The following is a 15,503-nucleotide window of genomic DNA, read 5'->3' on the forward strand; positions in this document are numbered from 1 at the left end:
ATTGCTATGCTTCCACAGAAAGCTATTTTATACTGCATATACATTTATCAATATATAAAATCGTTATATGAATATATATGCAGTTTGTATTCCTGCAGTTCAGCTACAATTTAATAGCAGGATTCACTCAGTGCAGCTGAAAATTAATGTCAGGGGAGGCTTCACTTTGTATTTTTGTTAAGTGATTCAGTATTAGAACACTATCAGATTTTTAAATACATACTAAAGCACACAGGTGCACCTGCATTCAAAAAGGAACTCAGATTAACTCTACATTGATCATGGCAAGACTTCACTGGCATGATGACTTGTGTACTATAAACCACCCAAGACTAAGCGTTTTAATTCAGCTTCATCTGAATGCTGTTATAAAAGTTTAATAAATCAAGATGATCAAAATGCCCCCAGTGGCAGGTTGGGATTCAGTTTCCAATTCAAATTCCCTTTAATATATGGCTTCTCTGACATCCTGCATTTTCTGCCATCTATGTTGAATTCCAAATGCACTCCTTTTCATCATTACCATGCATCTACTCATCGTCACACTTTTTAACAGCCCTGCACTATACACAGAGATGTCAAATCTAGAGGGGTTTTTCCCTCCCCCACACTGGAAAAAGATGGCAGGTGAAAGAACTTTGTCTACCCTTAAGTAAATATTTTCTTAACCTCCCCACTAACATCAGTGGCATTTAAACTGAGGCAGACCATCCTGAGCTGCAGCAATCAAATGGAAGTGTTGCTTTAAATAAATGGACAGACAGAGCAGCTAGTGGAAGGTGAATTAACCAAGTAAAATACAGCAGTGATGTGGTGGGGCAGTCTGGAGATATCTCTAATTAAGATGAGAAAAATCACATTACCTGCAAATGATCTTTCGCACATGAATAAAGTGCAGATGTGAAGAAACAAAGACACCCCTTTAATTCCTACCTGAAGTTACACCTGCCTACAGCCGTTCCCTCATCTCATTCTTTCCTTTGCACCAGACCCCATAACCTACAGATAAATCGGGTTTCCACTATGTAGAGTGATTACATTTTAATTTTTCAGACATTTTGTTCCCTGTTTGGATTCACCTATGTACCTTCCCAGTAAGGAGGGGTATGAGAAAATAACAGGAGATATAGGATATGTACATAGTGAGACCACATTCAGGCAACATCACCTCTCTGGTGTCACTGGCAGCACAATTTTCACCTGGGCCAAGTGAGGCCACATCAAATCTTGCTTTTCCTGGATTATGCAGAGAACGTGATGCACAGCTGATGCTGTCTGTATGAGGGCTGTTAATACCTGATCTGCTGTATGGGCAGAAAATCCCAGGTGAACGTTACCTGCAGCTGACACTAAGCCTGCTGGCACAGAGCTCACTTTTCTGCTTCTGTGAACCACCCAGACAAGCACACCCCAATTCAGTACTTCACATTATAAGCCTTCAGTGTTTTTGACTAAGTATTATGGGCCGCTAAAGCTGCATTTATTTGACTGCCAAATTATGATGTTGTTTCTGCAAGACCCAACAAGAGTAAGTAATAGCTCGGTGCCAGCCAAGCAGGAGACGGAGCATTTCCTGCCCCTTCCACGTTTCATCCGCTCATGCCAACCCCAGTGCTCAGGCACCTTCAAGAGCCAATTTAACTCATGTGCAAGGCAGAGAGGTATCCCAACCAGGCAGAGGGAGCAGCTTTACACCCATTTTGCACATTGAAACAATCTGTGCAGGACTACAAACCTAACTTTCAAATTGTGTTTTCTGGGTTAATTGTAGCCTGGTTGCCTGACTCACTGCACCGCTGCAGGAATGCCTCCCTGCACTGGCAACAAGAAACAAGAGCCAGAAGACAGTAACAGATGGAAGTGTTTTCTTGGAGCAGTGGCAGCAGTCTTTAATGTAAATCTATGGTATCTGAGAATTTTTTTTTCATGAAATGCCTGATGAGCTGTTTAAACATGTGTAAGATGTATTCTTGCATTGGTTCTCCTGCTTAACAGACTGGAATCTAAACTTAAACAGATGAGAATTCACCAACTGCATCATAGTTCTATAAAATCAGCATGAAATATTTTTAAAAAACAGACATCGAATTCAGTTCTGTTCAGAGCTTATGTAAAAACAGAATCAAAAATATCACAGTCAAGATTCATCCGCCCCGTGCCACACTGGCAACTTCCTTTAAAATTCCCCTATTTTTACAAGTTATTCATAGTGCATGGGCACAAATTGAAACACAAAGAATTCTGTCTAAGCATTATTGTTTTTAATTACAATTATTATTTTTTTCGCCCACTGTGAAGGTGGTTGAATGCAGGAACAGTTTGCCCAGAGAGGCTGTGGAGTCTTCATCCTCCAAGACATTCAAAAATCTTCTGGACATAGTCCTGGGCAGCCTGCTCTGGAAGGGAGTGCTGGACTACATGACCTCCAGAGACACCTTCCCACCTCAATTATTCTCTGATATATAACAAAGCCATCAACAGTGCTGAAAGTACCTGCTGCCTGATTTTGTGAGCTGCAGAATGAAGTGGATGGGAACCAAAGGCCAGGAAGTGGGGATAATCCAGAGACTCACTTTGAAAGCACATTCCTGTCTGAACATTTATGTATGTGGTCAAAGACAACCTTTGGATACCAATTAAGCATGCTCCATGTTCATTCCTGGGGACAGCTAAGTCAAGTCTCCTTTACGGAACAAGGATGTGACTTAGTTGCACACAAAAGTTTCACACCTAGTAATTATAAAAGGTATGGGAAAAACTATCTGTAGTTCCAAAAAGAGATCAGCTTCAAATATACACAGGGAATGTTCAAAAAATAAATAACAATAACCATTGCTGGTAAATATCAGTCCAGCTTATCACCAGTATCCATGGCCTTCCTCATCCTCTTTTTTCCTTTGTCCTGCTGGTTTCTGTTCAGAGATCTGTGGGAGGAGAGTTCTCATCACAGTTTCCACTGAGAAGTGAGTCAAGGGGAGAGAAGATGAAAGGACTTGCACACAGTTTGCTACCCATGTGCTCTCCATATCGGTTTGATGAAGGCTTGCATGAAACAGAAAAAGAAATGCTGGCTGCTTGGATTCACAAAGTAAAGTGCCACACAGCACTGGCATCCACTACAGAGGTTGGGAAAACGTATACACCAGGCAATGAAAACCATAAATTGACATAATCCCTTGCAAAAATAATAATAATAGTTACGCAAGTTTTATTTCCTGTTCTCAAGTTTCCTAGGTACCTTTTCTCCTTTTTTTTTTTTTTTTTTTTTAAAGGTACCTATATAACCTAGAGGTTATATATCAATGCCTTGGCGCAAGAGGTTATACATTATCTATCCCTATCTGAGTGATAACAGGATTGAGTTTGCTTAGAAGATGATATAATAAAAATATTGACAAAAGTACAGATAGTATCATCTTAATCACTTTGCATGGTCACTGCTATTTGATTCTGTTGTTCAGTTTGTATTTTATTAGTATCTGGCAAACTATTTCAACAAGCTCTGTAGTATTGCACTCATAACAAGCAGCCTGCTTTCAAGAAAAAAAAAAAAAAAAGAAAAAGAAAAAAAAAGTTAAAACTAGCAATCTTCTCTCCCTGCCCTGCTGCTCTACTCATGTGTTTTCTCCACAAATGAGAAACTAATGTCCAAGCTGAGATGGTACAACCCCTTAGTGAAGTGAAAGATGCCTGAACCAAAGACCCTTGTAAGGTAAAATGCTATACCAGGGAGGCATGCCTCTGCATCTGCTCCTCTGATATTCTGCACCAAGCAGCAGCTACTGTGCCCAACTGGCTACAGGGCTTTGGCTCTGATCTGAATCAGTCACCTTAAAGTTCAGAAAATACAGCAAAAAGACTCACATCAGCTCAAAAGAGGCTATCTTTTGCCTAATGAGAATATTAACCTAGACTATGTCAAGTAGTATAAAACTCTTCTCTCAAGATAAAAGCAAAAAATGTACTTTACCTTACATGTTTCAGATCTTCCTGAAGAGCAAATCACAGAACTACAACATAGCAACAGTTCACATTAAAAGGATTTCAATAGGATTATAAAGAGATAGAGGCACCCTCCACCCAAACTAAGCCAACACTGCAATGAAGCAATCGGATAGGCAGTGTCCAGCACAGCAAACAGCACAAACTAATCTTTGTCAAGAATGCAAGGTTTTATTTTTTCTGATAGTACCACACAACCTTAGAAAATCCCTTACACGTGAAAAGACTTCAAAAAAGAAGCACCTCATTCCTCTCTTGAAAAAAATGTAAGCCCTGATGCAAAGAAACCGACCGCTGCAACGTATTTTAGCATTTCAAATAAAGTCCTGTGTAGCCAGGATTGCTCAACACCAGACAGTGAACTTGAGCCTGTTCCAAATACAGTGCATTTCTGATAGTTCCTGAGAATCTACATCTCTACAGATTGTTTTTTAAATCCAGTTAAAAACTAATTTCTTTTTCTTCTTCACAGAAAAGCAACTGCCCTGCAACATTCTAAACAAAATGGGCAATGTACATATTAATTACATAAACCAGAGACAAATGTTGCCATAAGGAAGGAGACAAACAAAATTTCCTGCACAGAAGACTTGTCTGATGACAAAGTGAAGCTGTTATTCTTTCTGATACAGTAGATATATGAAAAGCCTGTAACTCCTTTCTGGCTCAATCTATTAATTATGTACATCTAGACTTACTGAGGTATTTTCCTATATACTTGTTTCATTCTTCTTGTGTTAAGGAGGCAGTATTTGACTTCATGGTGAACACCCTTGTCCACCTGTCATAAGAAACAGGATTGGGAATAGGAAATTTCCGGAGTTAAACCTGCTTAAAGAGGGTAAAATCTTAATAAGATAAAGAAATCAAAACCAGAGGATATCAGAAAGACGTTGTTAATTATATGTTGCACTCTGAAGGATGCTTACAGCCTAAATATACACTAAAAATATACCTTGCATTCTATTAGTGAGGTTAGAAAAACTTCACAAAATCATTGCATTAGTTCTCCTACTGCTTGTGAGGTCATTTAGACATTATCTTCCGCTTTTCCTACAAGCATACAACCATGAGAGAATTACACTGGATCTAAAGGGCAAACTTGGGATATAAAGCAGCTTTGAAAGTGCTGAGGGTCCAAGAATGTAACAAGATTAATATTTGTACTCCAGAAATGCACCTTATGAACCAGGCAGAGCAGCCACATGGCTCTTCCAGATCTCAGCTTAAAAGTTTGCATACTCCTACAGAAGCCTGGCAGCCATCCAAAGGGGCATTAAGCCAAGATAACGATGCGAAGCCCACACATTCCAACAACTTGGACTGTGGAATCTCCCTCCCTATTTCCCTCTCTGCTCTGTAATTCAGTGAATTCAGAGAAACATACACCCAAAAGCCATGCTCAAGTCACTACAAAAAGATTCAGTCTGGAGCCCTGCTACATACCACCATGGTCTTGTTGACATTTTATTTCTGAACACATTCCTAATAAACTGATTTGTCTAGCATTTACAGAACTAGTGGTAGTTGACAGAACCAGAGGGAAAAAAATAATCTACTATTCAGACAGAGAACTTAATACCGGAAGACAGAATCTGTCATTTTCCAAAACTGGTCCAAAAAGAGTTAAGTTGTTTGCAAACAGGCAGTATACAAACATTCAGACTACATGATGCATTTTCCTCAATCTGCCACCTAGTGCTCTCCATGTCATTAGACGGGAAATTTAAGTTCACTACCATATTGCACAAATAAACCAGGTAGCAAAATTCAGAACACAAACACACAAAAAGACCAGAATTTGCGCTTTTTTTTAATTTTTTTTTTTTTCAGAAAAAAATGCACAGCAATAAAAACAACAAAACATAAGCAAAACTGAAATTTGGAAAGTGAATTGAAATTCACAACAATTTTCTCAAATGGAAAGACTTCAGTTTTCTTGTTAGAATAAAAAATACTCTCAAGAGACATATTTGCCAGGGGCAAACTCCATCTTCAAAGTGTTCTGGCATCATCAGCGGATCAGTCAAATTGCTGGTTTTACATAAAATCCCTAAAGGGATGTCAGGCAAGAAAGGAAGAACTATCAATGCCAGAATTATTTCCACAAGAACTGCTCCCAATGGCAAAGTAATCCCAGCAAGGGAAATAAAGATCATGACCACAAATCCCCACCAAAACTTGAACCAAAGGACTTAAAGGACAGAGCACTTGCCAAGTCAAAGCAAACAAAACAAACAAAACAACCTCTTTAATGTTAACAAACACATTCACATAGATCAGTTTACCATAGCTTGTGACTTCTTGAAGAACAGTCAGGAGATAGGAGAGGAAACCATATGGAGGAAAACTGCCTTCCTTTTGTTTTCTGTAGCTAATTTGGATTTACTAGGGACATTAAGACAATTCCACACTGGAACTATAAATCAATATATAGGCCTCCCTTGCTTTGATCCCACCACAGGACTGATGTTTGGATTGGATGAAGAAATGAGTAGGGGGGAAAAAGATTACACTCATCTAATGAAAACTTTTTTTTTTTTTTTTTTTAATTTATGATTCTAATAAAACTTTGAAACATATCAGTAGAACCAAACATATGGTGAAGTTATTCACAGATTACTAATGAACATTACAGTTAATACGTATATTCTGAGATTTTTTCCTTTATTTTTCCTCTGTCTTTAATACTAGTCTATATGTTCTTCAAACTAATCTACATAAGATCCACTACACCAAATGAAACACATTGCATTTACTGCTGATTTTGCTGTATTTAATAGAATATAAAACATTTTGCATAATAAGCCTGCTAACTACATGTAGCTACTTCTAAAGAAAACAAACTCAAGAAAACATACAAACACTTTACAGGAAGTGTAATTCATTACCATATGATTTGAGATGGTGTGTGAGGCAGGTTGTTTGTTGTTTTTTTTGGTTTATTCTTTTTGGCAATCTGAGCAAAAAACTGCTATTTTATGGGGAGAGGGAGGAGAGAAGACAGTACTCATTTGAATCTTTCAGGTACACTGCAGCCAAAGAAATGGATGGTTTCATTCGCATGGTCCTCCAGGATTACATGACATACTAAATTGGGATTATTCTAGAAAGTTTGCTAGCAAACCACATAAGAACACAGCTCTCCTCCTCCTGACAGTCACTTTTAGCACAAAAGGTAAACCAAAAACTATTAAAGTTCTCATGATGAAAACTAGCTTGTTTCTTGATGCAGAAGACCCCTTTCCTGAAGAATACTGCCAACTTCAGACCAGCATGCCGGTTGTTTGTAACAGCTCTGAACAAAGATATAATGCAATAACTGGTAACAGGGCTAAGATCTTTACTCATTAAAGAGAGCAAACTACTTGGTACTCTGACTTGGAAAATCTCCACACTTCTATATACCAAGTAGATATATTAGCCAGGGCACAGGCGATGTCTTTGAGCAGTTGATTTCCACAATTCTACAGTAAGTAGTAAAAGGACTGGGAAGACTTTAGGAGTACAATATATTTGCTCTCAAAAGCAAATAAAAAGAAAAAATGTCAGTGTCTTCTTGTTCACTCTTACTTACACATCATGCCTGCTGCTCCTCCCAGTCCTGAAGACTTCAAGCAATTACCTTCCCAGAAATTGCCGATTTACTGGTCACCCAAGGAAAATATAAGTAGAGCATTAATCTGATGGACCTATTCAAGAAGACAAGCCAACTAACTGTACTGACAGTGCCAAGCTTTCTCTAAAAAGAAGGGGAAAGCTCCTTCCACACATCCAAGAATAACAGCAATGCCACAGAAACTACCTAAAAAATCAATACAAGGCAGTCACTGAGCTGAAAGCTGAAGATCAGCTATAAGCAAAGGTGAGACATTAAATTATTGACTGGAACTACTCTAGGTAAAATGATATAATTGAATTACAAATCCTATGCTAGTCTGATTTTTCTTCAAAAAATTAATCAGAGTAATCGAGTTATCTTTTTCAGGGTCTTTAAATGTATGTCATCCCTCCCAGGTAACTCCATTTGTAAGGAAGTTTTAGAACTCAGTTGAAAGTAATTCTTCTGTTAAAGCTCAAAATTAAATAATGATGTTTCAACATGATGTATGTTATATAACTGGAAATTTTCATTACCAAGACTGGCTTGTGCACGGCTCATCAGGAAAGTATAAGATGCCTCTACATCTATATTACAGTACCGCATGTCTCTACAGAGATGGAATACAAAGATTTCAGCCATGTACCTAACCACCCAAAGAGTTCCCAAGCAGCAGCTGCTGTTTCTCACCTCCTGCTCTCTAGTAATCAGTGTCATCAACGAAGTTTGGCTTCTGCAGACCAAAGACCTTATCGTTACGCAAAATGATCTGGAAGCAATATTAAAGCCATGACAAAGTAAATTGTGTTTCATAGTTTTTTTTTTTTCCTTCTCTGGCTGTGAGAACACACAGATCAATACTCTTCAGCATGAGAATTCTACAGTGAAATTTTCATTTGTTACAAACAGCAACAAAAAGGCCCCAAGCATGCCCTGTCACTTCCAGTTTAGAAGGAAATGCACTAATAAACTCTTACCCCTGGGTCATCTTTGACAATGGGCAATACTATGCCAGCTCTTATTAAAGGCAATTCATATCAGTGGCCCAAAAATTTCCTTTAAAATTATCATCTTTTGTATCCTTGTAGCAGGATGTCAGCTTTAAAGTGCCACTGAGATATAGGACCTGTCATTATGGTTAATTTTCAGTACAGTTTTAACACCAGAGTAGCTGATCCCTAAGGGTATGCTTTTTTGGCTAACAAGATTTATTTGGTGGTTATCCAGACAAACAAGAAAATATATTACTGTATATTGCTTTTCAAATACAACAACAAGCAATAAATCCTACTATAAAATACAAATCCTTGTTCTTTACCATGATGTCAAATAAATGAAACTGGTTTTAGAAGATTAATCTTTTTTGTTTCCTTTTTATTTATTTTTAATGTGTATATATACACACACATATATACGAAGAGTTAACTTTTTTGGACCTCCAATCCAGAAAACACACAAAAAGTAAAAGTAAACTTAAAATATCAAACCTATATAGCTGTTGTGTATAAAGCTATGAACTTATGTTTTAAACTGTAAAGACAGTATTCTCTATCATATGACCCAAGCCTTTCAAGCAGGACGATATACTGCATTTAAAATGAGAGTACTGTGAAATTTGATGTTGGTACCCCTTTTTTTTTTTTTTTTTTTTTTTTTTTGAGATAAACAGTGATTTAAATACTATTTTATTGCTCTGTTACATGGAAAAAAAAAAAAAGAGAAAACTTCATTTATTGTGTAAACAGATCCATTTGTCCTGCTTTCTTAACAACAAAATAGAAACTCTCTTTTCATGTTGTAACAGGACTAATTTCATTCCATTAGGATAAAGATTGTCTTGTACTTTTGCTAGACAAAAGGGTAGATCTTCAGAACAACAAAAAATCTGTTAACATATTGTCTAAATCCGTGTGTGTTCAGCAAAGCCCGTTTTTATTGATGTTATAAAGAAGGCAAAAAATCTGGTTGACCTCAATCAACTGGTCTCCCAGGAAAAGGACCTCTGCCAGCAAATGCCAAATATCAAATACCTTAGTGCATTTACTAGGCTGCTTTTATTTCTACAAGCTGAAGATGAACTGGCTTTCCCTGACCTGGTTCCAGACCCTATGGCTGATCCCAGATGACTACTGACCAAACCGCCCATGGCTAAACCAAGGAGTCACGTGAGAGCCCTTCATGAGCCCAGCCCCATACCAACCTAGCCAAAACAGCCCCCATACTAGGCAGTAGCATCACAAAGAGAATTTGTATACTCATATAACATCTTCCACATTTCAAAACATTAAGCTTCACCATAAACATAAGAGTTAAGTGAAATGGGCAATTTTACAGGTGATACAATTAGTCAAGGAAAGGCTTAATGGCTTATCCCAGGCCAAATAGCAAGCAAATTTTAGAATAAAAAACTGAATTCCTATTTTTGACCATATCTTTCACCGGTCAGATGACATGCTTCCAGAACACAAACAGAATGAATAAATATGACATCAACCTGACATTGTCCCACTTAATTATGGTTGCGATCCAGCAGCCTTCTGAACGAACCAAAACAAAAAAGCAAGTATTTCAAATGGAAAAAGCAAGTGTTTCTTTTTTTTTCCTCCTACTTAACAGCTTGGAAATCCCTAGAACATCTCTGTAATGCTTTTAGTCCTTGGGCAGGTGAAAGTTTAAAACTCTTTTTAGATACCTGTCTCCCAGGTAACAGAACAATGTATTATTTTGAAACAGATTTTAAAAGAAAACGTTAGCTACCTACAGTGGGCTCTCCCATCTCTGTAAAATATTTATGAAACAATAGGCAATTTTCACCTTATGTTCAACAAGTACATCTACAGAAAGAGCACGTCATACAAATTGCAAGTTCAGGTATTTTACACAGACACATTCTATGGAAAATAATTGTAAGATGCTTTGCAAACCAGATTTGTTTTTTGACCATTTTGGAAGCCTTAGTGGGCTACATTTGCATAATCACGTCAGATCAAGGTATCTGTAGGCTAAAGAAAATGTATAAGTGGAAAGCACTGTTATTAACAGCATTTAAATTGATAAAATGATCAAAACTTTACCTCGAACAATAAGTTGAGCAAAATTTGACACTCCAGAACCTCTCTCTGATTGAGTTACACAGCGGTATAAATCCTGGTCGGTTTTTGTCACCTCTTGCAACTTAAAGGTAGCAGCGAATCTTCTGTGATTGATATTTTTAGTCAGAGCAACTGGAATATCTTCCCCATTTCTTCTCTGAAAAAAAGAGAAACCAAGGCAGAGATATCTTGTAAGACTATAAAAAACATTTATCATGGTTATCATACAAATAGTACATTAAAAAAAAAAAACAACAAACCACCACTACACAAATGCATTCATCCCATGCTGCATTTTCTATGGTAGAAGAGCTCAGTGCATAGGTCCCACCAAGAGACAAGCAGTACTCAAAAGTATTTCAGAACCAAGTCTAGGGATAAAAAGTGCTGCCAGGCTTTTGTACTGACACAAAAGACTAACTATGCCATACTCAACTGCCATTGCTTCACAGCTGGAACTATCATAGGAGAGCCCAGGAACAGCAGCTGCATTCCCAAGAAAATTCATTCAACTTCAAATAAAATTGTAATAGATACACTGGATATATTGTAATAATAATAATAATTTCAACAAATGTGGCATTGAGGGATTTCACAGGTTTTCAACAGCTCTTTTTAATCAACCAGCCAACATTTTCTTTTTAATGCTATCTTTTATCTGTCCAAATCCAATACATTCTAAAATTATAACTTTGTTACACTACACACCACCTACTTACCTAAAACTAGTTGAAATAAAAAGGGGAGGGAAGGAATCTCTTACAGGAGGAAAAATGTATATCTAAATTAAAAGCTCTGAAAAAATATATTAATCACAAAAATTAATCTGCCTGGAGCTGTGGGGAAGGCAGACAGGTCGGTAATGTAGAAAAAGTTTTTGTTCTTGGGGTCTTTGTTCTCACCTGCATTTGTAGGAAATACTCAATTCTTATTTTAATTGAAAAACAGACTCTACACTAAAGGTTACCACTTGAAAAAAAAAAAGGAACAGAAACATGCACCAAGTGTATAAGTAATGTCCCTTCTCTCTTCCATGGATCAACTGCACGTTTTCCCATACCAGGGCAGAGTTTCTGAACACACAGCTTTGCTTGGTCACCAGAAAGACATCATAATTTCCTTTGTAGCTGCATATGCAGCAAAACATGACATCTGTGGAGATTTTTAAGCTCTAATCAACCCCTGGAATGAGAATCTTTATTGAGGTCTTAAACTCGAAGCTTTCTGTCTATCACAAGAAGCAGGGCTTCTGAGCCACAGAGTTTAATAACCTGAAAGCCTGTGGCAAAATACAAAGGGGAGAAAGACGAATCGAGTTAATGCTGCACATGTATATTAACTGGCCTCTGTCACAGTCAGGAGTTCTTCATAACATTAAAACACTTCATTTCACATCTACCACTTGTGATCGTAGCATGGTTAGTCACTCTCTATGGTTTTGCTGGAGATTAGCCAGGGGTTGAGCACTGCTTAAAATTGGCTAACAAGTATTAGTTTCAACTAGTAATATGTTTTAAAAAGATGAATGTTCAGCTCTGCAACCTTTGTTGCAGCAGTCATAAAGGATGCTTCCTTTGCTTCACTGCAGGCCTTGTGTGAAAATATTCATTTACACAAACCTCCCGGTCACAGACTTTTTGCTGGGAAGACCATGCCGTCACCTTTGTTAGCAGCAGGTTTATTGCTGTGACTCTTCCTCAGCGCATAGGGAGAAAGCCCCCCCCAGCTTCCCCACCACCCTCCACGCTGTTAAGCCAGATAGGAGGCTGGGCCCAGGCTGTGCTGAGCTGGCAGGGCAGGACCACGTCCAGCAAAATGTACACACTGATCTCCACAAGGACACAGAGAACAAGATGCTTCAAAAAGGTGCTTGCAAAGCTCCTGCCTTAAGCAAAATCCCCATCCTGCAACCTTCCACACCCTCTTATTGCGTGGATGCTATATGAGGGGTGCTCACAAGGCACAAGCAGTGAAGGACCCACCCTGCGGCAGCACCAGCTCTGTGAGCACCTGCCTCCTACTGAGAGGAATTAAGGAAGTTTGCCGACACTCGCAAAGGACTCCTGTGAATGCAAGGCCTCACTCAACTTCCAGAATCAATGAATTTGTTAAATCTCAATATCAGGCAAACGAGGGGTGTTGTTAAAGGCTTTTACTTCAGTGCTGCTTAAGCTACAGCAAATTCAATTCACGGGAGATGCACCTCCCCCTCCACCGAGCTGGCTTCTCCCAGAAGTGAAAGCTACATCGGAAAGCAAGATTTTCTAGCTGCCTTTTCTCTCTCAGTTTCGATCAGAGGCTTAAACAAACTATGACTCGAACTCTCTGGAATGATAACTTAATACGAAACTTGGATCGGGTGCCTTGAGGTAACTAAAATAAACAAACTCGATGGCATCTTTTTCCTCCCCTGCTTGGCTGTGCCCCCCCAGCACATGCTCCCCTCGCCCACCACAGAGGCAGCCAGCAAGGGAAAGCCAGGCTGCCCTGGTGAGCACAGCTTTGCCACGCTATTATTAAAATCACCAAGCAGAACGTAACAAACAGAAAGCATATTGTTAAATACGATATGATAGTAGACCCGACAGTAGCCCATGTAATGTAATAATTCTTGTCCTCATGTAAAGGAAAAAAATAAACATCAGGGACAGTTTTCTAAAATTAAGTACTCCCCGCAAGAAATCTGGTGCTTTAAATTTCAATGCCAAGCTCTCAGCCTGCTGCAGAGCAGCCAGTCACAAAGCTCACTGTGCACAATTATTCACCCTCCACAGCTCCAAACCTGCTTACTTAAGCTGGCCTGCACACTTTGTGCTAGAGAAACAAGTGATCTGGGCTCCTATTTAAAATTAAAAATATGCACTTTTAGAGCAGTTAATCAAAATTAAATTTAACAAGCTTTACAGTTCCGCTCCAACAACAAAACCTAGGATTTCCTTTTCTGTTTGCACTGGCAATTTCCGACTACTTTATCTTACAAGACTTAGGATATTTGCTCAAATTTCTCCGTATTAGTATTTGTTTCTTGGGAATCTGGCTGCACAATTACATCTTCAAAGTGTGTTTTCATGTACAGCTTACCCATTAAAATATTTTTGAGTCATTAAAATCATGAAAAGTTCAAACAGTAGACTTCTCACTTAAAAACAAATCTTAAAGAAAATAAATACCCTTCATTTATTTCTGTGTGTCCCTTACATTGGTGAGCCATTAACCAGTCAGAGTTCAGATGCACTGCCACGATCTCTTAATTAAATTCTTCTTTTTAATGTCAGTGCAGTACTACTGATTTTAAAGGAGAGGAAAGAAAGGCAGCAGCATTCTCCGCTTATTAGAGGGCTCCTGGTACATACTGTTTCAATTTATGTCCTGCTCACACTGCACAGAGCTTGAAAATGCTGCTCAATTAGGTTTTAAAAATTCAATTTAAAATTAATGCGGAGTTATACTAATAGGTAATGGCTGTACCCTGTGCGATCCTTGGATCCTCCAGCCCCTTGCTGTCTGATTTGATAACCCTGAATTGCTCATTTAGGAGAGGTCACCACCAGGCAGCTCTTCTCCTTTGCTGAAAATAATTGTGGGCCTCACCAAGAACTGCAGTCTATAAACACTCAATTAAAAGAGATATAAGCATGTGAAAAAGCCTCCTTAATTCTGGAATTTCAACTATTTAAATATTTGATTTTGAATAAGACTATAACTTCAAGGTTATTTTTAACTTGATAGCAGAATGATTTTATTAAAATTATTTATCTTTTATTTATTTATTTATTTTCAGGCAACAAAATGAGAGCGCCTTTCACTTCATGAAAGAAAAGAAGTATTTAATTAACATGACATTAAATTTTAGTGGGTCTTCCAGAACAGGAATAGGACCAGAAACATCCCAACTCTAACATCTTTTTTAATTGGTAGCATATTAATATATTAATATACATTTCTAGTTTTGTAATACAGATTTAAAACTTACTTGCCTCTATCTCTCAAGTTGAAATGTTTTTGTTGTTATTGTTGTTCTTAAACACCAATAAGATACCATGTTTCCATGCTGATGTTCCCTCTGAATTCGCCTGATTTTTTTTTTTTTCCCCTCCTAACCGTGATTTTTATCAGGCAGAACAGCTCAACCTTACACATCTCTGTCCCTTTCGTAGTGTAAACACCTTAAAATAAGTCTGCTCCACTGTTAACAATCACAGTCAGCTCTGTTTGCCTTCTCAGGCTCTCAGCTGGACCCTAGTATGCCTCCAGAGATCAGAAGATGTCAACACCTCAGCTGCAGTGACACGCATTGCTCTGGCAGCAGCACCCACTGCAGAACTCTCACTTGCCCTCTCCCTGTCTGCACTTCTATCTTCATATAGAAAAATGAAAATCTGAAAAGATCCGGGAAAAAATCCTTCCTGAAAAACACACTCCTTTAGCCCTATCACCATTATCAAGTGGATGGGCTCGTGTTCTAATTCACTGCATAGCTGCAGAGAGTGGGCAGGATCTGTGCAGGGTGCAAGATCAGAGTTTAACCAACTGTGTCCACAAATGTGAAATCAAATCTTCACCAGAGAGAAGAATTCTCCCTGAACCTGGGGAATTGCACTCTGATGTTTGATTTACAAAGAGAATTTGTAAATGACATGCTCCAAGTTTTTTTGCTTTTACTCATAGCATAAAGGCAAAAATTTCATCTTCTTGCAAGAGAGAAAATGGTTGAATGAATGAGTGAATGAATGAATGAAGGAAGGAAGGAAGGAACATAACCTGCTTTAACTTGCTGTTCTCCTCAAATACACGGCAAAACAGACTAA

General features: G+C 38.3%; 1 protein-coding gene across 2 annotated transcripts in view; it reads right to left on the reverse strand.

Annotated features, from left to right (window-relative positions):
* PTPRK (protein tyrosine phosphatase receptor type K) overlaps positions 1-15,503 on the reverse strand; it is a gene marked incomplete at both ends in the record, with an annotated part of 412,874 nt that overhangs the window by 200,588 nt on the left and 196,783 nt on the right. For both annotated transcript variants that reach the window (XM_084283862.1, XM_084283861.1), the window contains one exon: positions 10,678-10,852. In XM_084283862.1, the coding sequence (XP_084139988.1) occupies positions 10,678-10,852 (175 nt within the window). The remainder of the gene's footprint in view (positions 1-10,677; positions 10,853-15,503) is intronic.

The sequence above is a fragment of the Netta rufina genome (genome assembly GCF_964035555.1).
Source record: "Netta rufina genome assembly, chromosome: 3".
Lineage (NCBI taxonomy): Eukaryota > Metazoa > Chordata > Aves > Anseriformes > Anatidae > Netta > Netta rufina.